The 26,667-nt window shown below is 38.8% G+C and overlaps 1 protein-coding gene across 3 annotated transcripts in view; it reads left to right on the forward strand.

The window, feature by feature from the left end:
* Window positions 1-26,667, forward strand: part of Ano6 (anoctamin 6) — a 201,842-nt gene that overhangs the window by 44,252 nt on the left and 130,923 nt on the right. Inside the window, exon 2 of one of the 3 annotated variants that reach the window (XM_046435890.2) lies at window positions 4,559-4,621. The exons of 1 other annotated variant lie outside the window; for it this stretch is intronic. In XM_046435890.2, the coding sequence (XP_046291846.1) occupies window positions 4,559-4,621 (63 nt within the window). Of the gene's footprint in view, window positions 1-4,558; window positions 4,622-25,093; window positions 25,368-26,667 lie in introns of those variants that run through there. One more of the 3 variants, XM_046435892.2, reaches the window with a different exon arrangement.

Consider the following 26,667-nt stretch of genomic DNA (forward strand, 5'->3'; position numbering starts at 1 on the left):
TGGACATAAAACCACTTAAACTTCCTGTATCTAATTCCAGATTAGCTTGGACCCCATGCTCTCAGCAAAACTTTTCCTTCAAGCAAGGCAAAAGTGATCCTACTTTTCTCTGAATGCCTGCATCTTGGATGGATTGTAACAAATACTAACTTTCAGGTTTTGATCTTTAAGGTGACTGGATCTTAAAACATTTAAAGGTCATTTATAGGCTAAAGACTATAAGTTTATAGATTATTTTCATAGTTTAAAGACTACCAGCAAAGTCTGAGCTCTCTGAACTCCTGTTTTTAAAGAAAAGATTGACTAATTTGTAAGAATTTCATAAAATTACATAAATAAATTTAAGCCTTGGATTACCATATCTCTTCTAATATATTGCATTGTGGTCTGAGACCACATATATTAAAGTCTAAAAAATTAGATTGACATACAAACATGATGTATCATTTGTTTTCTAGATATTTTTTTTAACCCTGGTGGGAAGTCGTCATCTTTTTAAAATTAATATTACATTTTAAAATCAATATTACTCTGACATCTTCTTTTTCATTAGTTATCAGCACAGACAAAAGCCTTTTGAAAATAAGCAAAACCTTAAAAAGTCATCAATAAGTGACTCAGGCTCTGGTCCTTTGAATAGTGGGATTTATTTAAAATGCCATAAAAGACAAGTGGCACGTGTAGAAACAGTCCTGAATGAGGAATAGAAAATAGGAAATAGAAATTTGTTGCAGTCCTGACTCTGGTTGTGTTAATAAGTGAACCTGATTAAGTCAAAGCACCATGAGCCCCAATTTCTTCCCCTGCCAAATGGGACCAGCAGCACTGTGACTGTCAGAGTGGGTTTTTGACTCCCTGAAGAATTTTAGGAGTGCTTGTCTCTACATGGTGTTAGTTGAATTGCGTTTGTGTAGTTGTGTTCTCGAAAGCTCGGTCATTGTCCCCCATGTCAATCCAATAACGAGGGCACGGTTTTGAGATAAAGGAAAAAGAAGGTTTATTACTTTGCTAGCCGAGAAGAAATGCAGGGGACTCCTGTCAAAAAGGCTGTGATTCTGCCCATCAGAATCACAGGAATTGGGGGCTTTTAAAGAGGTACTCAAAGGTTACATTCCATGTGTTCTCTGTCTGGAGTTGTAATTTACTTGTTAATTTGGGAGTCATTTCTGAGGTCTTCTGTTACTATCCCCAAAGTCTGGATTATATGATGCCCATGGTGAGTGTGTACTCAAGGACAGACAAATCTGCCTAGGATGGGGAAGAAAGGTAATCCTGTTTCCCCTGAGATTAGAGAGGGGGAGAGATTAGGGAGGAAGAGCAGGGAGAGAGGAAGAGAAAGACACATGTCCATTTAAAAAATAAGTTGTAGTGGCAGAGCAGCAAGGGTTATCTCCAAAGCATAAAGTGGACCGCTGTTACAGTTACTTATCCATTGCATTAGTTTTCTGGGACTGCCATAACAGAATATCATAGACAGGGCCATTAAACAACAGCTGTTTGCTGTGTGGTCTCGGGTGAGTCACGTAACCTCTTGGTGCCTCTTGGAGGCTGGAAGGCCAAGGTCAAGGTATCAGTACATTTGGTCTCTTCTGAGGCACCTCCTGCGCTTGCAGGTAGCTATTTCCTCTGTGTCCCCACCTGGTCTTTCCTCAGGGTGCCTATGCCCTCAGTGTCCCTTTCCATGGTCCAGTTTCCTCCTTTTATGAAGACACCAACCAGTCTGATTGGATCAGGCCCCACCTCAATAGCCTTATTTTAACTTAATCATCACTTCCAAGGCCCTGTCTTCAAATACAGTCACATCCAGAGGGACAGGCAGGACTGCAACATGAATTTTGGGGAGGCATAATTCCATAACACCTATTTAAAATAGCATTGATTTGCTTTAAATTATATATGAAGAGACTAGTATACAGAAGAAACTAAAAATAGCCCTCTAATAAGTTAATGTCTATTATTATAAAGGGGAGGAGCCAGGTACATGAAAAGATAATTCAAACTGTATTGAAAGGTTTTAAAGGAAAAATGATACTTTCTCCTAACCCTCTCCAACACTGGGCAACTTCTTTAAAAAGATTTACAGAAATGTGTATTATTCAGAAGCCAGGTGTGATTTCTTTTTTCCCCATGTGTTAATGTATCATAGAAATACAGCTCTGTCTTTGTACACTGGTGTTACAGAGGGCTGCATACTGTCCATCATGTATGCATCAGATTCTAACTCAACTAGTCACCTATTAGTGGGCATTTAGGTTGTTTCTGTGTTCACCCCTCTGTGCCACTACAAACAGTGCAGTTGAATTCCTTTTAAAAACCCAAGATGGAAAGAATAGTGATAAGCCACCTAATAAAATCAACCATCCTCTGATTTAGGTGAAAATGGTCTGTTTTCCAGCCTCCTCTTTTTTGGTCTTTACTAGAATTGTGAAAGGTATTTCAGTCTGATACCCCTAGTATCTGACCATATGCCTATTCCTTCCCTCCCCGTGCCTTATGAAGAAAGGGTCTTTCCTTGGTGGCATGAGGTCATCTCTAATCTGAAGTCCTGCTCAGGAAGAAGGGTCTGTCTGAATAATTAACAGATATAGCTTATTTTTAGTTAAGTAAAATAGTTTTTCTTGTAAGAATTGCTGTCTCCATGTCCACGAGGGCACATGAATCCTTTCTGGCTGCTGCTTCCCTTTGGCCAGGGGCCAGCTCTCTAATGGAATGTGAGCAGTGGTACTGCTAATCAAGATTTACAATGGAGACCAGGATGCCTTCCCCGCTCATTGAATTTGCAGACCCTCCAAGCTAACCATGCTGCTGTGAAATTAAGTGTGGTTCATAGCTTCAGTCCCCTTCCAAGTCCTCCTTCTTCCCCAGGCCCAGCCTCTTAGCCACAGGTATCATCTGGTATTATTCTATAAGCTGTGCCACAGTGCAGATGTTCTTTTTCTGAAGAATTAGTTTCATTTCTGACTCATTTCAGGAAATGAGGCAGTCTATCAGCGGTGTTCTTCATTTCCAGGCCCGTGGAGAATTCATTTTCACCTGGGATTTCTAACCACATGTGGGCAGTACTTTATTTACCCAGATGTGAGAAATACCAGTAATGAATGGTCCTCTTCTAAGGCAGTGCTTATTTCCCTGCAGAATCCCAGGGAAGTGTGTGAAGGCCCAGAGGTAGCTTATGCCCTTATTAATATTAATATTAAAATAAATATTTCTTGGGCTTTGGTTTTGTGATGCTTGTGGACATGCTGTGTGTATGGGCTTTGGTGCAGGAAAAATATAATTTAGCAACAGATTTAAAAGGTAGTCTGCAGAGTTTCTAATTACTGTTTGTTTAGTTCGCCATTGCCTAATAAGTGGATTTAAGTAACCTCCGGGGTAAAGAATGTAATGTTCATATTACAGTCAACCATGCAAATCAAATTCTAACTAAGTAGTGCACAGAACACACCATGGAGTCATTTTATGGAAGTATTCCACTGACTTTTAAATTTAGAGTTGAGAGCATTTTGGATGGACATTTGTGACCTGTCATGCATCAACATGAATGGTGCACACATCCAAAATCAACCTACTGTGTTGTTAATCCCATTTAAAATTCAACAGTGGCCACTGGCATTCAGTTCTCTTTTTAACTTGACACAGGAATAATGAGGGAGAAACTTACAAGCTTTTCTTTTTCCATCCTTCATTGTCTGTAATAGGAAACTGAAGTTTTAACAGTATCTGGAATAGTGATTGTCAACATTGGGTGCAGCTTTGAATCAGCCTGGGAACTTTTAATAGTATAGATGCTTTAACCCTACCCCCGGAAATTCTTCTGGTTTTATTGTGTGGAGTGCAGTTTACGCTGGGCTCTTTCAAATTCCACAGAGGATGTTACTGTGCACCAAGGATAGAGAACCATAGACCTAAGATATCAGGGACTTGAGAGATCATCTCATCCAATGATTCTCAGCCCTGGCTGCAGATTGGAATCATCTGCAGATCCTGTTTGTTTGGTTTTTTAGCACTGGGTATTGAACCCAGGGGCACTCTACCTCTGAGTTATATATCCAACTCTTTTGAGACAGGGTCTTGCCAAGTTGTCCAAGGCTGGCCTTGATTTTGCAATCCTTCTGCCTCTATCTGGAGAGGCTTTAAAAGGAACACTTACTGCTCAGTGGTGCAGTGCTTGCCTCACAAATGTGAGGCACTGGGTTTGATCTTCAGCACCATATAAAAATAAATAAAGATATCGTGTTCATCTACAACTAAAAAAATATATTTAAAAAAAAAAAAAAACAACACCGATATCCACCAATTAAAACCACATTTCTGGAAAAGATAGTACTTTTACAAAGCTCCCAAAGTTGTGATGCCACTGACTGATCTAACCATTCCATGTCATACATAAGGAAAAAGGAGACCTAGAAAGGTCGGGTGGCATGGTCCAGGTAAGACCCTACTTGTTGTAGAGGCAGTCCTGGGACTCCGGTCTGATGCCTCCTACTGATCTTTCTGCTGCCTAACACCATCCCTTATGTTTGTCTATTATATTTATTGATGCCTCCTCATCCTTCAGGTGATGATCCTGCCTCCAAGAGGCCCTTTCTGACTCCTCATAAGCTCCTCCCATCCAGCCAGGGTAAGAATCATTTGTTTTGTGTTTGAACAGCACCTTTACTTACCTTTTTGGGAGGATAGGCCCAGTTTTTCTTATCTGTCTGCAACTAGCTGGTGTGTATTAGGGTCCCAAAAAATCTTTGTTAAAACTCTAACTTTTAGTTCATTGGTTAGTCCACACGACTTGCTAAAAATAATTAATTGGTGTATGCTAGCATCTGAAAGAAAAATTTATTTCCTACTTGTCTGTGGCCTGCTGTATGTCAGGATCCATAAACATGCACTTCCCATCCTGCCTTTAGAGAGAGAGTTTTGGTAAAAAAAAAAAAAAAAATGTTTGGTAAAGAGATTTTGATGACAAAATAATGAAAATAAGATTCCAGTGACTTCACATGTTGCTCAAGGTGCTTACAGCATCTAGGGATCTTTGAAAAACATAAATATGTTCACATAATGAAAGGGAGAACATGGCACTACCAGAAGACAAACAGTGTCTGATGAAAATAATGCTAGTTCATTAAAATATGTTTTAAGGGCTAAATTATCTTCCTAATTATACTAAATACATTGTGAGCAGCCATATTCTGTAGTAGGGCTTTGGCTTCTTTGAATTAATACATTCAAGTCTTTTCAAATGATAAAATAATCAGTCTGTTTACTTCTGTCATTCCATTTCACTTAGAATCATTCTTGATCAATGTCTTTTTACTGGAAAAACATTTCCATATTTGTAGCATTTATGTTACTCTTCTAACTGTAACACATTCATCTTGGGAAGCAAGATTGCAGATTATGTTTCTTTGGCATACAGGTGGTCAGGAGGCTCCATATAGGTGTGATAGAAAGTAATGGTTTTTTTGGATGGAAAACTCATAGTTTAAATTTTTTTGGAATCAAGACAGCAGACTGGGCTGTTGTGTAGTAACTCCCAAGATGTTAAGATGTTGTAGACATGAGAGAATAATGGCCAAAATGTATGAAACCACTTTTCAACCTTAGTAAGACCTCACAAGTTCATGCATTGTTAAGTGTTGTCATATCCCAGGTAAGTGGTAGTGTGGAAATGAAGCCACCATATGTTGGGAAAAATATTTCTAAAAATTTCAGGAAAAAGCAAAGTAATTTAGTTGGAGGTAAATGTAAAACCTTTTATATTAAACAATTCTTATTATTCTGTAAATATACAAAATTTTTGTTACGTTTTAAAAATAACATGAAATTTTGAAGAACCACCTCCTTCCAGACTTTGTTTCTTCTCCTTTCTGGATGAAAACTTGAACAAACCGAAAAAGCTATTGATGAGTAACCCCTTCTATTATTCTAACTTCCAAGGCTCAGCAGGACATTCTAAAAGAGAAGGGAAAGAAGGGTGTATTAAGTATGCAGGGCTTGTGTTCAGTGCTTCTATTTATATTGTGCCATCAAATCTTTATAATTGCCCTTCAAGTTAGGACTTTTTGACATCAGTTTTTTCAAGTGACTAGATGTATATGCACCTGTTTACCAAGAAACAGAACCAGTGTTCTTGTCTCTTTGGCCTCTATGGCATGAGAGTGGAGAAGTCTCCAAAAGAGATGTTATTGACTTTATCATGCTGGTGAAAGGACTGGCTTTTAGCTTCTCTTAGTGTTCATATCACTAAGTTGATAAGAGGTAACAAGTGTTGGTAGGGTGTGGAGGAAAAGGAAAGCTTGTACACTGGTGGTGGGAATATAAATTGTCCAGCCATTATGGAAAACAGTATGGAGGTTCCTAAAAAATATATATATGCTAAAAGTAAGACTATATGATCTAGCAACCCCATTTCTGGCTGTATATCCAAAGGAAATGAAATCAAGATATTGAAGAGGTATCTTTACCCCTATGTTCATTGCAGAATTATTCACAATAGAAAAAATATGGAAACAATATGTGTCCATTAATGATGAATGAAGAAAGAAATTGTGGCACTTAGTTTTTTATTCACCCATAAAAAGAAGGAAATCCTGCCAATTTTAACAGCATGGACAAATCTAGAAGATATTATGTTAAATAAGCCAGACAATGACCGATACTGCATGATCTCACTTATGTATGGAATCTAAAAAAGTCAAACTCAGAGAAGTAAAAAGTAGAATAATGGTTTCCAGGGATTAGGAGGAAGGAAAACAAAGAGATATGGTCAAAGGATGTAACATTTAAGTTACAGGTGAGTAAGTTCTGGGGATCTAAGATATAGGATGAGTGGTGACGGATGTGTTAATCATTACACTGTGTATAATGAAGTCACATAACATACCTTGAATATATTCAGTCTTTATTTAACAATCAAATATTTTAAAAGGGAAGGAAGAATGGCCATTTTTGGTTAAAAAGTCAGCTTGTCATAGAATTTTGTGATCTGACACTAATACTATGCATTTGGTTTGGGAAAGGCAGCAAAGCAAAATGGTCAGTAATTTGCTCTTTTCCATGAGATTCCTGGGTTTGAGGATCTTGGTGCTTTCATTCACTTGCTGTATGGTCTTGGGTGAGTCATGTAACCTCTTGGTGCCTCAGTTTCCTCATGAGTGAAACATGAACAATAATGACTCAATTGCTATTCATTTTCTTCTCTCAGGCTCTGGGTTAAAAAAAATGTAGAAGCCTCTAGAGTGGTTCTGTCCTGCCCTCACAAACCTGGTTCTCTTTGCTGCAAGTGCTAATCACTTCCCATTTGCAAAGCCTGCCCATTCGAGCCTTTCGTGTTGCAGGAGGATGCCCAGGGACCAGGCACCTTTGAAGCCGAGCCATGGTGCTAATGAACAGAGCCGCTGCTCAGATCATTAAGTAGTCTAAGTGCACTTATGTGTGAGGGACGATATGGCAGAGCACTTTCGTTTGTCATGAATCACACAGGCTCCTGGCACTTTCCCATGGAGCTCATGCTTATCTCAGTAGCTCTGGGCATGGTTCCTTCCTGGGTTTCTTTCCCTGGCTCCACGATGCAACTTCATCTTGAGTTTTTGCTCAAAACTCACTTGCTTTCTAGTTTATTTTCTTCTTCTGGCTTCTAAATTTTGGAGTGCCCAGGACTTAGGTCACTGGCCTCTTCCCCATCTCAACTTGTTCCTTAGGGGATCCTGGTCATCCTGAGCCTTGCATACCATCTGTCTGGTGACAACTTCCGCCTACCTGTTTCTACTTCATACCTCCACCTTGCTTTGCACCTGCCTGCTCACCTCTTCACTTGGTTATTTGATTCACTTCCCAAACTTTACATGTTTTAAAACAAATTCTTGGCTTGTTTTCTGAACCTCAACTTGTTCTATTGTTTATCCCAACATTGTGTCCACTTACTTGTTCGTATCCCAAACCTGGAGCCACAATGATCCGTGCCTCTCACCTCTCATATTCTCTTCATTAGCTTCTATCCCAAATCCAGGTTTTCCTAATCCTTGCTCCTACACCTAAATTTGAGCCCCTGCAACTGCTGTAACTTTTGTGGTCACATCATTTTTTTATTGATTAAAAAAAATGACAGCAGAATGCATTACAATTCTTATTACACAAATGTACCACAATTTTTCATATCTCTTTATATAAAGTATGTTGACACCCAATGTGTGTCTTCATACATGTACTTTGGATAATGATGTCCATCACATTCCACCATCCTTGCTAATCCCCTGCCTCTTCTGTTTCCCTCCAACCCCTCTTCCCTATCTAGAATTCATCTATTTCTCCCATGCTCCCCCTCCCTACCCCACTATGAGTCAGCCTCCTTATATCAGAGAAAACATTGTTTTTTTGGGATTGGCTAACTTCACTTAGCATTATCTTCTCCAGCTTCATCCATTTACCTGCAGATGCCATGATTTTATTCTCTTTTAATGCTGAGTAAAATTCCATTGTGTATAAATGCCAATGTTTTTTATCCATTCATCCACTGAAGGACATCTAGGTTGGCTCCACAGTTTAGCTATTGTGAATTGTGCTGCTATAAACATTGATGTGGCTATGTCCCTGTAGTATGCTGTTTTTAAGTCCTTTGGGTACAGTCCGAGGAGAGGAATAGCTGAGTCAAATGGTGGTTCCATTTCCAGATTTCCAAGGAATCTCTATACTGCTTTCCATATTGGTGGCACCAATTTCTGGTCTGTGGTCACATCTTAAACCATCTTTCTGCCTCCATTCATGCACCTCATGGTCTCTAGTTTGCACAACAGCCACAGTGATACTTCTCTTTTATACCTTTTTACTGTCTTGGTGGTTTCTATGCAAACAACATAAAGAATCCAAACCCTAGGCAGACAGAAAGTTGTCTGGCATGGCACAGGCGGCACAGAATGCAGAGGCTTTGCTCTGAACAAGCTCTGAACACAGCACAAGGTAACCCCAGCACCTCCCCACCGCACCAAACACCCTACGCGGGAAACAGACGGAATCCATCTTGGAAAACCTTACTCGCCATCTATCAGTGGGCGTGGCTACCACTGCGGTTCTGCAGCTGATCAGAGAGATTTTGGAACTATACAAGAGCAATGTAAATTTATTTAGGGGAAAAATATGAACATAACAGTCACATAGAGCTGGAAAGAAACGTGAGCAATATGAAAAGACAAGGAAAGAAAGGACCACAAACGATGCAGGACAACTCAACATAAGAAGAGGTAACATCTGCAGCAGAAGGAATGTCAGATAAAGATTTCAGGATATACATGTTTCAGATGATCTGGAGTCTCAAGGAAGACTTTAGACAGCAAATGCAGGCAATGAAAGATCTTCGACAACGAATTACATAAATAAATCCAAGAAGCAAAAGATTAACTCTACAGGGAGATAGAGGTTATATATATATATAAAAAACCAAACAGAAATCCTGGAAGTGAAGGAAATAACAAAACCAAATTAAAAACTCAAATGAGAATATCACCAGCAGAGTAGAACACTTAGAAGATAGAACATCAGACAACGAAGACAAAGAAGATAGAACATCAGACAATGAAGACAAAGTATATCATCTCGAAAAGAATGTAGACAGCACAGTGAGACTGATAAGAAACCACGAGCAGAACATCCAAGAAATATGGGATAGCATAAAGAGTCCAAATCTAAGAGTTATTGGGATACAGGAAAGTATAGAGGTCCAAACCAAAGGAATGAGCAATCTGTTCAATGAAATAATATTAGAAAACTTCCCAGACAGGAAGAATGAAATAGAAATCCAAATCCTAGAAGCCTACAGGATGCCGAATGTGCAAAATCACAAGAGATCCACACCAAGACACATTATAATGAAGATGCCCAACATACAGAACAAGGAGAGAATTTTAAAAGCCACAAGAGAAAGGAAGCAGTTTACATTTAGGGGTAAACCCATTAGGTTAACGGCTGATCTTTCAACACAGACTCTGAAAGCTAGAAGATCCTGGAACAACATATTTCAAATGCTGAAAGATAATGGGTTCCAACCAAGAATCTTGAAGTCAGCAAAATTAAGCTTCAGGTTTGAAGATGAACTAAAAACCTTCCACAATAAACAAAAGTTAAAAGAATTTGCACCTAGAAAACTGTTGCTTCAAAACATCCTTGGCAAAACATTACATGAAGAGGAAATGAAAAATAACAATGAAAACCAACAGTGGGAGATAGTACAGTAAAGGAAAAACTGATCAAAGAGGAAAAACAAATCAAGTTAAATAAAAAAAATATGGCTGGAAATACAAGCCATATCTCAATAGTAACCCTAAATGTTAATGGCTTAAATTCACCAATCAAAAGACATAGTCTAGTAGACTGGATTAAAAAAAAATCCAACAATATGCTGCCTATAGGAGACTCATCTGATAGGAAAAGACATACACAGACTGAAGGTGAAAGTTTAGGAAAAATCGTACCATTCACATGGACCTCAGAAGCAAGCAGGGGTGTCCATACTCATAACAAATAAAATACACTTCAAGCCAAAGTTAATCAAAAGGGATAAAGAAGGACACTACATACTGCTCAAGGGAACCATACACCAACAAGGCATAACACTAATTAATATATATGCCCCAAGCAGTGGTGCAGCTATGTACATCAAACAAACCCTTCTCAAGTTCAAGAGTCAAATAGACCACAACACAATAATCATGGGTGATTTTCACACACCTCTCACCACTGGACAGATCTTCCAAACAAAAGTTGAATAAAGAACTAGAACTCAATAACACAATTAATAACTTAGACTTCTTTGATATATATAGAATATATCAACCAATATCAAGCAGATACAATTTTTTCTCAGCAGCATGTGGATTCTTCTCAAAAATAGATCATATATTATGTTACAGGGCAACTCTTAGCAAATACAAAGGAGTAGAGATGCTACCATGCATTTTATCTGATCATAATGGAATGAAATTGGAAATCAATGATAAAATAAGGAAGAAAAATTCCTGCATCACATGGAGAATGAACAATATGCTATTGAATACAGATGGGTTACAGAAGACATCAAGGAGGAAATTTAAAAATTCTTAGAGGTAAATGAAAACTTAGACACAACATATCGAAATCTCTGGGACACTATGAAAGCAGTACTAAGAGGAAAATTCATTGCATGGAGTTCATTCCTTAAAAGAAGAAAAAGCCAACAAATAAGTGACCTCACTACATCTCAAAGCCTTAGAAAAAGAAGAACAAATCAGCAGAAAATGCAGTAGAAGGCAAGAAATAATTAAAATCAGAACTGAAATCAATGAAATCGAAACAAGAGAAACAACTGAAAAAATCAAAATAAATATCAATCAATTGAAAAAATCAAAATAAAAAATCAGTAAAAGTTGGTTCTTTGAAAAAAAAAATAAGATTGACAGACCCTTAGCCATTGCTAACAAAGAGAAGAAGAGAGAGAACCCAAATTACTAGCATATGGGATGAAAAAGGCAATATCATAACAGACACTACAGAAATACAGAAGATAATTAGAAATTATTTTCACTATCTTCTATTTTACACTCTAATAAAATAGAAGATAGTGAAGGCATTGATAAATTCTGTAATTCATGTGATCTTCCCAGATTGAGTCAGGAAGATATACACAACTTAAACAGACCAATATCAAGCGAGGAAATAGAAGAAGCCATCAAAAGATTACCAACCAAGAAAAGCCCAGGACCAGACAGATATATAGTAGAGTTTTAAAAGACCTTTAAAGAAGAACTAATTCCAATACTCTACAATCTATTTTAGGAAATAGAAAAAGAGGGAGTACTTCCAAATTCATTCTACAAGGCCAATATCTCCCTGATTCCAAAACCAAAGACATCTCAAAGAAAGAAAACTTCAGACCAATATCTCTAATGAATATAGATGCAAAAATCCTCAATAAAATTCTGGCAAATCGGATACAAAAACATATCAAAAAGATTGTGCACCATGATCAAGTGGGATTCATCCCCGGGATGCAAGATTGGTTCAACATATGGAAATCAATAAATGTAATTCATCACATCAATAGACTTAAAGATAAGAACCATCTGATCATCTTGATACACGCAGAAAAAGCATTTGACAAAATACAGCATCCTTTTATGTTCAAAACGCTAGGAAAAAAAAGGGATCACAGGAACTTACCTCAACATTGTAAAAGCTATCTATGCTAAGCCTCAGGCCAGTGTCATTCTAATGCCTTCAGCATTCCCTCTAAAATCTGGAACAAGACAGGGATGCCCTCTCTCACCACTACTATTCAATATAGTTCTTGAAACACTGGCCAGAGCAATTAGACAAAAGAAATTAAAGGAATAACTATAGGAAAAGAAGAATTTAAACTAGCATTATTTGCTGATGATATGATTCTATACCTAGAAGACCCAAAAAACTCTACCAAGAAACTTCTAGAACTAATAAATGAATTCAGCAAAGTGGCAGGATATAAAATCAACACCCATAAATCAAAGGCATTTCTGTATATCAGTGACAAATCCTCTGAAAAGGAAATGAAGAAAACTACCCCATTCACAATATCCTAAAAACAAAAACAAAACCTTGGGAATCAACCTAACAAAAGAGGTGAAAGATCTTTACAATAAAAACTATAGAACCCTAAAGAGATAAATAGAAGAAGACCTTAGAAGATGGAAAGATCTACCTTGCTCATGGATAGGCAGACTTAATATTATTAAAATGACCATACTACCAAAAGCACTATTCAGGTTCAATGCAATTCCAATCAAAATCCCAATGGCATTCTTCATAGAAATAGAAAAAACAATCATGAAATTCATCTGGAAAAATGAGAGACCCAGAATAGCTAAAGCAATTCTAAGCAGGAAGAGTGAAATAGGTGGTATTGCTATACCAGACCTTAAACTATACTACAGAGCAATAATAATAAAAACAGCATGGTACTGGCACCAAAACAGGCTAGTAGACCAATGGTACAGGATGGAGGACACAGAAACTAACCCACAAAATTACAACTACCTTATATTAAAGGTGCCAAAACCATTCACTGGAGAAAGGAGAGCATCTTCAACAAATGGTGTTGGGAAAACTGGAAATCCATATACAACAAAATGAAATTTAATCCCTCTCTCTCACCATGCACAAAAGTTAACTCAAAATGGATCAAGGATCTAGGGATTAAACCAGAGACTCTGCATCTAATAGAAGAAAAAGTAGGACCTAATCTCCATCACGTGGGGCTAGGCCCCAGCTTCCTTAATAAGACGCCTATAACACAAGAATTAAAACCAAGAATCAACATATGGGATGAATTAAAACTAAAAAGTTTTTTCTCAGCAAAAGAAATAATATGTGAGGTGAATAGGGGGCCTATATCCTGGGAACAAATTTTTACCCCTCACATATCAGATAGAACTCTAATCTCTAGGGTATATAAAGAGCTGAACAAGATAAGCACCAAAAAACCCCAAATAATCCAATCAATAAATGGGCCAAGGACCTGAACAGACACTTCTCAGAAGAGGATATACAATCAATCAACAAATATACGAAAAAATGCTCATCATCTCTAGCCAATCAGAGAAATGCAAATTAAAACTACTCTAAAATACCATCTCACTCCAGAAGGATTGGCAGCCATTATGAAGTCAAACAACAACAAGTGCTGGAGAGGATGCTGGGAAAAAGGTACACTCATACATTGCTGGTGGGACCTCAAATTCGTGCAGCCAATTTGGAAAGCAGTATGGAGATTCCTTGGAAAACTGGGAATGGAGCCACCATTTGACCCAGCTATCCCTCTCCTCGGACTATACCCAAAGGACCTAAAAACAGCATATTACAGGGACACAGCCACATCAATGTTTATAGCAGCACAATTCACAATAGCTAAACTGTGGAGCCAACCTAGATGTCCTTCAGTGGATGAATGGATAATAAAAGTGGCATTTATACACAATGGAATATTACTCAGCAATAAAAAGAATAAGATCATGGCATTTGCAGGGAAATGGATGGCATTAGAGAAGATTATGCTAAGTGAAGTTAGCCAGTCCCAAAGAAACAAATGTCGAATGTCTTCTCTGATATAAGGGGGGTGACTCAAAATGGGGTTGGGAGGGAGCAAGGGAGGAAGATTACCTGTAGATAGGGAATAGGGGTAGGAGGGAAAGGGAGGGAGAAAGGGAATAGCATGGATGGTGAAAGGAGACCCTCATCATTATACAAAATACATGTATGAAGATGTGAATTTGGTGTCAATATACCTTATATATCATCAGAGATATGATACATTATTGTATAATGGTGTATTAAGAATTGTAATGCAAGTAAAATAAATAAATAAAAATCATTAAAAAAAATCCAAACCCAAAACTCTTTGCTATGAAGGCCCATGCCCCCTCTTTATCCTTATTTCTTCCTGGTCTGCCTGTTTCTCACTCTGTTCCAGGCGTGCTGGCCTCCTGCTGCCCCTGGACTTCTCACCACCACCCCACTGCAGGGGCCAATGTTTTCATCTGGGTTCCGCCTTCTCATACCTCCACCTTCTTCCTCACCTAGGATACTTGCTCCTGCACTTTATCCAGTTTTCTCACTTGCATGTCACTTACGCAGAGCTGGCATCCCTGGGTCACCTATTTAAAATATCACTGTTACTTGTTGCCTTCCTAACCACCCTTGCTCATCTTCCAAGCAGTTATTTCCACCTGAAGTCAGTGTGTTCATTGTTTCTGCCCCCAGGAGATTGGAAGCTCCACGAGGATGGTGTTCTGGGTGACTGAAGGAATGAGGGAATTGATGCTCTGGTGCCCTCATGTTAAAAACCAAAAACCCTTTCTAGACCCTTGTGTCCCTATCCATCTCTTATCCATTCTCTATTCCTTTCTAAGCAAAATTTCTAAAATATTATCCGTATCTACGGCAGCCTCTTTATTACTCACTTACTCTTCTGCGTGTTATAGTTTGCTATCTTTTTTTCCATCACTCTTCTTTGTCAGGGTCATTCAAGATCATCATGTCACTGCTTCCAGTGGATACATTCCCATCTTACTGGAGCTCTGAAAAGCTTTAAGAACAGTTTTCCATTCTCTTCTCGAAATTACCTCCTGACTTGGCTTTCCCTTCCCTGCTAGTCATGCCTTGATCCTTTTCTGGCATTTTCTTCTTGACAAGACTTGAGAATGTTGAGTTCTTCATGGTGTGGTTTAGACCCTCTTCTCTTGCTGTATGCTCATCGATGCCCCCAGGTGTCAATACCACTAATTAACTGAGGACTCCCCAAGGGAATATTCAAGACCCTATATCCTTCTGCCCCATCGGCATCTACCTTGAATATGCACGTCTAAGGTTTAAGCTGATTTTCTTCCTTGTCCTGTCTATCCCATCCTGCCTCTTCTCCCCAGGTCTTCATGATCTCAGAAAATGGTACTACTATCCTCCTAGTTTCCAAAGTTAGATACAGGTTATCTACATGGACTGTGCTCTTCCTTGACTTCTCATTCGTGGCCCTCCCTCCTTCCAGGACCTTCAGTTCTATTTTCGAAATGATTCTGAATTTGTCTTTTTTCTCTCCACTTTAGCCAGGATTGTTGCCTGAAGCTCAACAGTTGTCTGCTAACTGGTCTGTGGTTTCCCCTGTTCCCACAGCAGATGCTGTGAGGCCACGCCATTGCATACCTGTCAGTGCATGGTGTCATCAGGCTCTGGCTCCCTCTTCTAGGTCATTTTGTCCCCCAGTTTCTCATCTCTTTATTCTGCAGTCACAGTGGTCTTTGATGATATCCTTGAGCACACCAAGATTTTTTCTGCTTCAGAACTGTTGGCTTGCTCCCCTCTTCCTGGAATGCTCTTCCTTGAGCCCCGCATGGCCAACTCCTCATCCTTTCAAGTCTCCAATATCACTCCTTAGGGAGCCTCTTCTGACCACTCTGTCTAAAAAATAAAATGCTTCCCTCTGATTCTGTATTGTAAAAAAGCAGAGTTAGTTATTTAAAAAGTGTTTACACTTAGCTTTTATTATGGAATATAAGCTCTCAGAAAAGGGATGTTTTCTGCTTTGTTCCTTGTTACATCTCTGCATCTAGCATGGTGCCTGGCATATAGCAGGTGCCAGAAGAGTCAATCTTACATTTCTGTGTAAGGGTTTATGGGGTGTTTGACATGAGTGCTCCCTCTTCTTTCTTTTTTAATGGGGAAAAATGGAAAGTTTTTAGTTTTTTTGTCAATGTTTTATATAATTAGTGTGTTTACATAATCAATAGTTAAATAACACTGTAAGATTTGCTAGGAAAAGCAGCAGCCTCTCTCATCCCTTCTGTTCTCTATTCCTCAGCACCCAGTGTTTTCACCTTCAGCCAATTCTTCTAACATTTTTCTCTATACTGTTATCTCTAAAACATTCCTAAATTGTAACTTGTCTATTTTTCACTTTGGGCATTGTTCATTGATGCCAAAGGGATTATTTAGCTCTCTTTCATCTACACTTGCCCCTTGCCTCTTCTCATACAAACCTTCTCCACCCCCATTCTCCCAAATGTGGTTGTATTGTAATCGCATTGTAATTTTGATAAGATCAATATTTAGTGTTTACTGTAACTATGTAATGCTCTCCGCAGACGAGCCATGTAATAGAGTTTGATTACTTTTCTTCTCAAGACTGTGCAATAGATATTGACTTTTGAATTTTTACTTAATTTTTGATGTGGTTATGAATAATTCAACCTCAGTTGTAAATTTACCCCAGTTGTAAATCTCCTCTCAGTGTAACCAGCCACACAGGGAATTAATTAATTCATCTTTTGTGGGGAAGGGTCTTCTGGAGCCTTATGGTCCTCCCCACTTTGTCTAAGTTGTTCTCCAAGCTCAGGGCTGTGAGTGATACCCTCTTACCACCAACCCGAGGATTCCTTTAGCTTCTGTCTTGCCTTAGAACTCCAAGTTTAAGTCTTACTCTTTGTTGGCTTACTACTTCGTTTTGGTGGAGCACAGTTTTCACTGCCTCCTGGAGAAAGGATACGAATGAAAGAGGTAATTTTTTGAGACTTACAGGTCTGAAAATGCCTGTATTCTTTTCTGGCTTTTAAGCAAAGGCTTAACTAATTGCTTAGTTCTAGGGTAAAAGTCACCTGCTGTCGGAATTTTGAAGCCTTCTACTTTTGAGAGTTGTTCTTGAACTTCCTTGGAAAGTTCCTTGAGTCACATTTTGACTATGATCCTTTGTATGAAAATGTTTTCTCTTTAAACTCTGGAAATTTTTATAAGGATTAATATGTTGGAAAATTACTAGGTATTTTACTAGGGGAAGTTGTCTCCCTCCATTTACCCTCCACAATCCCCGCACTCTCAGAAGAAAAGCCATCCTTCAGTTTTGGGAGAAACATATTCTTCAAATCTAGGGAAAAATGCTCTTCTGAGTTGGGAAACTCAAGTATTTGCCTTCTGTTTCTTTGGACATGAATACTTCTTTTATTTGGATATTGGCTATTCTGAATTTGTCCCCTAATTTTTTTTATGATTACTGTTTTCTATCTCTTTTTGCTCAGCTTTATCGAACATTTCCTTAATTTTTAAAAAATATTTTTTAGTTGTCAATGGACCTTTATTTTATTTATTTTTAGGTGGTGCTGAGAATTGAATCCAGAGTCTCATACATGCTAGGCAAGTGCTCTACCACTGAGTCACAACCCCAGCCTCAAATATTTCCTGAATTTTATCTTTCACGCTTTCTGTTTTTTTTTTTTTTTTTGGAGGCAGCATTATTTTAATTTCCAAGAGTATTTTCTGAATATTTCTCTTTTTTTGGTGACTCTGTTTGGTAACATTTTGTCCTGTTTTCATGAATGTGCTTTTTCTCAGTTCCCTGGAGATTCTAGTTCTTTAATTTCTTCTTCTGGTCATTTTCTCTTTTCCAAGTTGCTTTGCTGTTTTTCTGGTACATGATGTCCTTAATATCTAGGAAGCCTTGCCATTCTTTTCTGTAATTCTCGGGTGATTTAACTGAACGGTTTTATTTTATTTTATTTTTAAATTTCCAGTATTGGGGATTGAACAGGGATGCTGTACCACTAAGCTACATCCCCATATCTTTTAACTTATTAAAAAATTTGGGACCAATTCTCACTTGGTTACTGAGGCTGGCCTCAAACTTGCAGTCCTCCTTCCTCGCCCTCCTAAGGAGTTGGGATTACAGGTGTGCCCCACCACATCCAGTTCTGTGTATTTGTTTTTAGGAAACCTGATGTTAGTATTTTTAGGCCTTTTTTTTTTCCTCTTTTAAACTTCGAACTAATCATATTGTGAGTAGAAAATATAACCAATCAGAAAGCTAAGTAGACATTTAGAAGAAAATATCAGCAGTCTTTTTTCCCCCACGAAATAAGTGATTTTACTTTTCAAAAGAAAAATTACTTTTTAAATTTTTTTATTTCTACTTAGTTGTACATGATAGCAGAATGGATTTCAATTCATCGTACAGAAATGGAGTGCAACATTTCAGTTCTCTGGTTGTACATGGTGTAGAGACGCACCGTTCGTGCAATCACACATGTCCCTAGGGTGATGATGTCCATCTCATTCCACCATCTTTCCTGTGACCATAACCCCTCTCTACCCTCTCCCCTTTGCTCAATTCAAAGTTCCTCCATTCTTCCCAGCCCTTCCCCATCATAGATCAGTATCCACTAATTAGCAGTCATTTTTTTTGTGTAATCTGTCTTTATGGAACCTCATTGTTGACTGGGCTTGGTATCTTTCAGTCCAAAGATGCCCTGTGGACTCTTTCTAGAGAATAGGTTCCCAGTCTTCTTCTGGGTGGGATCTGGGCTGGTGGGGGACTCACTGTCTTCATGCTGTCTACTACTTAGACTTGGAACCTGTTCTCTTGCCACCCTCCCCTTTCTACTTCCAGAGGAGCCTATGTTGCCAGTCCCTCAGCCTTGAGGGTTTGCAGTTAAATGAAATTGCCACAGTCTTCCCTAGTTTAGGATGGAGCTTTGTCTAGTCTGTTAAGCCACTTGCCACTAGTCTATTTACTCTCTGCCTTCGAAAATTTTGTTGCTGTGTCCTCTATTTCACCCTTATTGGTTTGTGTTCTGGTAGTAGCAGAGCTAAATGCATATGTTTGGTAATCCTTCTTCAAATAAAAGTCTTACTGACATGAGTTTTATTTTTATTTTTATTTTTATTTTTTTAAAGAGAGAGGGAGAGAGAGAGAGAGAGAGAGAGAGAGAGAGAGAGAGAGAGAGAGAATTTTAATATTTATTTTTTTTATTCATCGGCGGACACAACATCTTTGTTTTGTATGTGGTGCTGGGGATCGAACCTGGGCCGCACGCATGCCAGGCGAGCGCGCTACCACTTGAGCCACATCCCCAGCCCTGACATGAGTTTTAAATTGCCGTTTGTGAGGCATTTGGTCACACATGTGAAGCACATTTCTGTGCAAGCAGTAAGTCTCCATTTCATGGACTTGAGTCCTCTTGAGTTGAAGAGCTGGGAGTGTGATACGGTGGAAAGTCCCTGGACTAAGAGTTGGGAGACTTGAGTTCTATTCCTAGATTTGCTACCAGCTCCTTAAATTTGAACTTTCTCTCTTGTTCTTATTTTCTATTGATCAAGTAATTGAAATAGGTAATTTCAAGGTCTCTTTTTACATATAGATTTGTTTGTCCGTTTGTTTATTTATTGGTACCAGGAATTGAACCCAGGGATACCTAACCACTGAGTCACATCCCTAGCCCTTTTTATTTTGAGACAGGGTCTCGATAAGTTGCTTAGAGCCTCACTAAGTTACTGAGACTGGCTTTGAACCTTCCAGCCACCTGAGCTACTGGGATTATAGGCAACTTGGAGTCGGGGAAGGGGCGGGTAATGGGAATAGGAAACACAGTAGAATGAATCAGTCGTAACTTTCCTAGGTTCATATATGAATGCACGACTAGTGAAACTCCACATCATGTTCAACCACAAGAGTGGTGAGTTATACTCCATGTATGAATGATATGTCAGAATACACTCGACTGCCATATATATCCAAAATGAACAAATAAAAAGAAGACAGAGATTCATTTGTAATTGAACACCAGAATAGGAAATAGAGGTGCAGCAGCTGGTAGAAGACAGGTAAATTTTAAATTTTTCTGTGTATTTGTCAGTCAGTTTCAGTAATTCTGACATCTTTAAGCTGTTAACTAAAATTGCAACTCATATCTCCTGAACAAGAGTCTGTTATAAGGTTAAAAATTCCAAAGTTTTCCTCTGGGCTATTTTCAGCTAAGGACTGTTCCGCTCCAAAATATTCTTGGATTCATGTTCTTGACTGCTAGATAAAATTTTAGTTTTGAACAGAAGAATAGGAAAGATAATGTCCAAAGAAGTCTATTTTTTCCCACTTTGCCCTCTGGCAGTGATGGCTAACCTGGCAGCACCCACCAGGAAAAATGCACTTCCCATCAGAGCCATGTGCAAGGAGATAACAGACCCATCTGTACGTTTTTTCTCTTCTCCAAGTTGCTGTTTCTCTGTTGGTTGAAAGATAGTGGACGTTGCATGTCACTGTGGTTTTGACTGGGGGTGTTGATCATCATCCCAGTGTGCTCAGCTTGTGACCTAGAGACCAGGGAGAGGTTCCCTAGGGCACTGGTTCACAAGATGAGGTGTACATCAAAGCCAGCCACACCCCAATTACTAGGACAGAATCTCCTTGGGGGCAAGGGAGGAGTCATTCTGCCTAGTTCCTCTGGTTGTTGTGATACACTGGATTCTTGCACCGACTCTCCAGAAAAGGGGCCAAAAGAAAATCAGACTCTTGAGCATTTGAATAGTGTAGGGGGAAAAAGACAGAATGGAGCCTGGCAGGCCAAGTCGGCCAACCCTTTGGTGTCAGTCACAGAAGTTCAGACTCTTTCTTTTCCTCAGTATTCATACCACACCCTCTGCCCTCCTTGGCAGTAGATCCTCTTGCTCAGGGAGGAAATGGACACTTTCAGGGTTACTGCCTCAACTTCTTTTCTCTCCCTCCTTGTAAAATATATATGTACAAAATGTGTCCATTATGTATGTGTAGTATATAATTCATATAATACGAACATTATATTTAATTTATATATAATGCATATATAAATGTATGCTTATACTCAATTTTGGTTTCTCCTTTATCTGATCTTTCAGATTAATATTAACACCTTCACCTGTATCTTTCCCCATCACTGATCCTTCCTACTTATTTTTCTTTCACTATTTTCTATCAATATTTGTGTGTGAGAGAGGATATGTAATATGAATACATGAATTTCACCTTATAAAATGAGGCACAACAGACAAGGAATTAAAAACATACCTTTCTAAACCTCATAGCCACCTAGATGCTTCTGTATGTCATTCATTTATTCAGGAAATATTTATTAGGGTCAAGTATGTGCAAAGACCTTGGCTAGGCACGGAGGTTCTACAGTAAATCAAATAAATGTAACCCTGATTCTCATGATGGACTCTCATTTTTAAAAAATATATTTTCAATTGATCATTTATGGAGTACAGCATGAAATTTCAATATTTGTATACAATGTGTAATGATCAGATCATGGTAATTGGCATATCCATCACCCCAGACATTTATCATTATTTTGTGCTGGGAACATTTAAATCCCTCTCTACTATCTATTTTAAAATATACAATTGATTATTGTCAACTTCAGTTATCATACTGAACGTTAGAAGTTATTCCTCCTCTCCATCAGCACCCCTCTCTACTCATTAGATGAACTTTCCTCTCTCCTTCTTTCTCTCCCCCACACTCTCCCAGGTCTGGAAACCACCATTCTGTTCTCTACTTCTTTGAGACAAACTTTGTAATTTCCACCTATGAGTGAGAACATGCGGTATAGCTTTCTGTGCCTGGCTTATGTCATTTAAGACGATGTCCTCCATTTTCATTCATGTCACTGCAAATGACAAAATTTATTTTTGTGGCTGAATATAATATTCCATTGTGATACATGCCATGTCTTCCTAGTAGGAAGCCATTGGAAGGTTTAAAGCAGAAAAGTACTGGTTCAGAATTTTATTTTCAAAGGTCATTTTGGCTGCGGAAAGGAATTGGAGTTGGAAGAGGATGAAAGTTGCTGGTGGGGAACTGGTTAGGAGATTACTGCAATCGTGCTGGGGGCTTGGCAGGGTGAAATGGAGAGAGGAGGACAGGATCAAAGAATCTTAGCACAATAAGACACTGAATGTTTGGCCGTGAGGGATAAGGAGAGAAGGTAGTTGGGAATGACAACCAGGTTTCTGACTTGACCAGCTGAATAGGTGGTGGTATAATTTACTGAATAAAAAAATAACAAAGAAAAAATAACTTTGGGTGACAAAGTGTTTGTGGAGACATAATCTTAAGTCCTTTGTGAACACCAAGTTGGAGATGCTTATGGTGTTTTCAAATGGAAGTGTCACACAAGCAGTGGAACGCATGAATCTGGAACTTTAAAAGAGAATTAGAAATGTACCTGAGATGGAGCCATGTACTTGAAGACGTTAGCCTGGATGTGTTAATAGATGCTGTGGATCATAGAGGAGCAGTGCTTGCGTGGAGCCCTGAATATTTTCAGAAGTAAAGGTCTAGTCAAAGCGGAGGCACCAACAGAGGAGACTAGAGACATGGGAGGACCTTTAAGAGAATGAAGCCAATAGACAAGAGTGTCTTTGAAAGATGTCTTGGTCATCTGTGTCTATGACTGTTGAGATGTCATGGAGGCATCTCATGGGAATTTGGAAAATAGACATTAGGTTTAGTGGTGTGCAAGTCATTGTTGACCTTTGCCAGAGCTGGCAAGTGTGTGGTAGAGGCTGAATGTGCATTGGAGGGGCACGAGCACACCTAGACCCTCATCAGTAGTATTGAGGAGTTTGGACTGTGTTACAGTGCACTAGATGCCATAATGGAAAAGGCTGATTGAAATTGTTTTAATTTTTTATGGTAACCTCTTATCTTTAATGTTTTATCCTGATTGCAAAGCAGTATATACTCATTGTAAAAGTTTTAAGCATTAGGAGCCAGGTGCAGTGGTGCATGCCTGTAATCCCAGCAGCTTGGGAGGCTGAGGCAGGAGGATATCAAGTTCAAAACCAGCCTCAGCAAAAGTGAGGTGCTAAGCAACCTGGTGAGACCCTGTCTCTTAAAACTTTATTTTTTTAAGCATTAAAAAATATGACTTGAGATTCTTTTCCATAGTTGCATTCCCTCATATGTAGACACAGTTAATAATTTGAAGTATATCTTTCAAGATTTTTCTATGCTCATGACCCCCCCCCCCCCCCCCCCCACACACATACACATTTATAACACTTTATAAAATTTGAGCTTATTGCTATGGAGTTGGCTAAAGTTTGCATTTTTGTTCATACATTTCAGACATGTCACTGCATAAAGCAAATGTGTGATACTCTGTTTTGCTATAGTAGCATCTTGAGTTTAGACATTTTTTCTCTCATAAGTTTTGCTCTCTCCAGTGAACACCAGAACATACTTGTGCACACTTGCATCTTTTCATATGTATGCGGAATTTTTGTGTAACAAGTTTCTAAAGTGGAATTGTGGGATCAAAGTTATGCACATTTGACATTTTGATTGTGTTTCATTGCCCAAGGAGGTGTTTTTTTTTTTTGTTTGTTTGTTTTTTTAGTAGATGGCAGAAATTTGAGGAGAAATGAATGTTGATAAAAGAATAAAGAATAGGTTGAAGTCATAGGATAAAGTACTGAGTAATCTATAGTGAGAAGGCTAGAGGGAATGGGAAACACAGAATAGAAAGAGGCTTTGGAGGATGTTGGAGATGGTGGGAATGGGGGGAGGCAGGGTCCTCAGCTACTGCTGTATCCTCAGAGCTTTCCCAGTATTAGCACAAAGCAGCCATGCAAGAAATATTTGTTGGCTGAATTAATAAACGAATATGATTTGGTCAATTCAGTAAAGGGACTCACCATGTGATCATATCTATTTTTCTACTTTCTCTACAAAACGGTAGGAAGACTTCCTACTGAAACTGGTGAATGAAGAGTTGGAGATTTGGAAGACACTTCTTACCTAGTAAACCAGTAGCCCAGGTCAGACAGGACTCCTAGACATTTCTGACCTTCCTTTCCAATCAGCCTGTGATGTCTGTTGATTCTAACAGCTTCTTATCACTGCACTCCATCTATTTCTGTTCATCTCTACTATCACCATCTCTGTTAGTTCCCCCTGGGTTTTCTTAGCAGAGTGGCCTCTTAGAGGGTTTCCTGTTTCCTTATAGATGTCCATCAGGACTTGCCTTTGGGACCACCTCTTCAGCACCCTGCCAGGCTGGTTTAGGAATCTCTTCTTGGGTTCCCCAGCCCTCTGCAGGCATTGATTCTCCCTAGAGGGTCACTTGGATATTTTATTTGCTTAAAGCCTTCATATGGCCATTTTTATATCTTCTCGGTGGTCATTTTTATATCTCTAAGACCTAGTGTTGTCCTTAGATCATATTGCATGCTAAATAAATGATAGTTATTTGTGAAAGTATGTTACTTATATAGACTGGGTACATGAAAACATAGGACAAGAACAAAACCAGGCATTAGATGAACTCACAAAGGACCAGAAACCAAAGACATTTGATCCTGAAATAAACAGCAGAATTATAACTCATTCCCTAGGGAGAGGTATTCTGAGTTCTGTCATATGTATCATTTCTGTAATTAACATGTAAAGTGCATATTTAGGAAATTTTAAATAGCTTGAATCTCTAAGGCGATTTAACTATATTTAGGTAATGTTATTTGTTTTTTTAAAAAAAATCACATTGAAGAACTTTATTGTGGTATTTATGGAGTAGACATTCCTGAGCCTCTTTAGATGTGGCTGGACAGCTGGAGAATGATCACACAGTTCAAGTCCCTGTCGAGTTTCTAAAAGAAACTTTGAACCCATTAAATAAAGAGCTCCCAAATTGGGACACAGTGTTAATGTTTGGATCTGCCTGCCTCTCATTCTCCTAGTACTCTCTCTCTCCCTGCTTTGGTACTGGGTACCAAAGAGAGTACTAGGAGAAGTTAACCATCAGCTAAACAAGAATTTCGGGTTATAGAATTGATGATCAAGTAAAATGTAATGAAAGAAGAGACACAAAAGGTTGATCATTTCTCTGTGAGCAAGTGGAATAGATTCAGACCTTCGATAGCACTGTATTCAGAGTTGAGAAACGCTGCCGTCCAAAGACTTACCAGGGTAATCCCGTGGAGTCATCTACATCACCAGGAAATCTGGAGAGGAGGTTGTGAGTGTGGCAGGCTGAAGGGGAGCAGCGCTCAGATGAAGGGCACAGAGCCAGATGCTTCGAGTAAGTTAGCCATCACGATGGCCATCCCAATCCCCACTCCTGCAGCAAAAGAGAATGACTGGGCTGCATCTGGAGGCCCTACTTCTCAAAAATCTCCCAAAGCTTCTGGACAGTCAAGGGGTGAAGAAGGCGGCAAGGCTTTTACTACCAGGGTTGCATTTGATTTTCACTGAGTTACCTCTGAGCGATAGCATGGCAGGTGGTGGCTAATATGAATTTAAATCATCTTAACCATTCAGTTACATTTTCCAAAAATTTATAAAAATAATAAAACTGATCCTTTCAGAAGAAATCTTTGTACTTTCATCTGCTATTTAACTAATGGCTTATAAAATGTATACATACATTTGAAAGTTAAGTAGTGGACATGATTTGGAAATTTCTAAGTAAGTGTACAACAGAGAATGCATAAAAATGGAATTTAGGTAGAGCTAATATGTTTTTCAATTTTTAGTATTAGAATTCGCATATACTTTATTAAATCTTTTTTTTTTTTTTTTTTTTGGTGGTGGTGTGACTACTTGAAACTTGAACTTTTCATGCTAGCCTTGCATTCTACCATTGAGCTACATCTTTATCCCTGTTCTTTCCTTAATTTTTGATGTTGACAGTAACTTATTAAATGTTCTGTTACACCTTTATTTCTCAATATACTACAAAAAGTTATATCTTCTTTAAAAAATGAAAAGAATTTAAGGAAATTTTAAGTGCGCAGAGGCACAAGGAGGTTGAGTGTGCTGCCAAGCCCACGGTTAGGAAGTGTAGGTCTGGATTTCGGTTCAGGTCTGACTGGCCCCACCATCCACCCTCATGGAAGTTAAGCATTCGTTTGGTTGGCCATTTAACAGACAATTAGGGAGTGCCGAACAGAGTCCACACACTGTTCTGGTGCATTGGACTCAGCTACCATAAGGTGAAATCTCTGCCCTCATTCATCTCATATACTTAATGTGTAATTGTGAATTAAGTACCAAAGGAAAGTTCAGCAAGGTGACAAAATGGTCATTCTACTATGGGGTTATTTAAGATTTCAGGGACACTTCAGAGGCAGAGACATTGAACAGAGATCTGAATATTGGGAGAACTCAAGCTGCAGAAGGCTAAGGGGCAGGATAATAGAGTGGTTAAGACTATAACCTGTGAGCACCCAGTCTCAAATTCTGACCTATGGTTCATTAGCTCTGTGATTTTAGAAAAAAGACTTGACTTCTCTTCATCAGAGGTATAAAGGTGACTGTTGTACTGATCCTACCTCATAGGCTACTGTGAGGATGCAGTGGGTTCATGTATATAAAGAACT

This window comes from Marmota monax, unplaced genomic scaffold (genome assembly GCF_021218885.2).
Source record: "Marmota monax isolate L192 unplaced genomic scaffold, Marmota_monax_Labrador192_F-V1.1 WCK01_AAM20220418_F8-fsc00012, whole genome shotgun sequence".
Classification (NCBI taxonomy): domain Eukaryota; kingdom Metazoa; phylum Chordata; class Mammalia; order Rodentia; family Sciuridae; genus Marmota; species Marmota monax.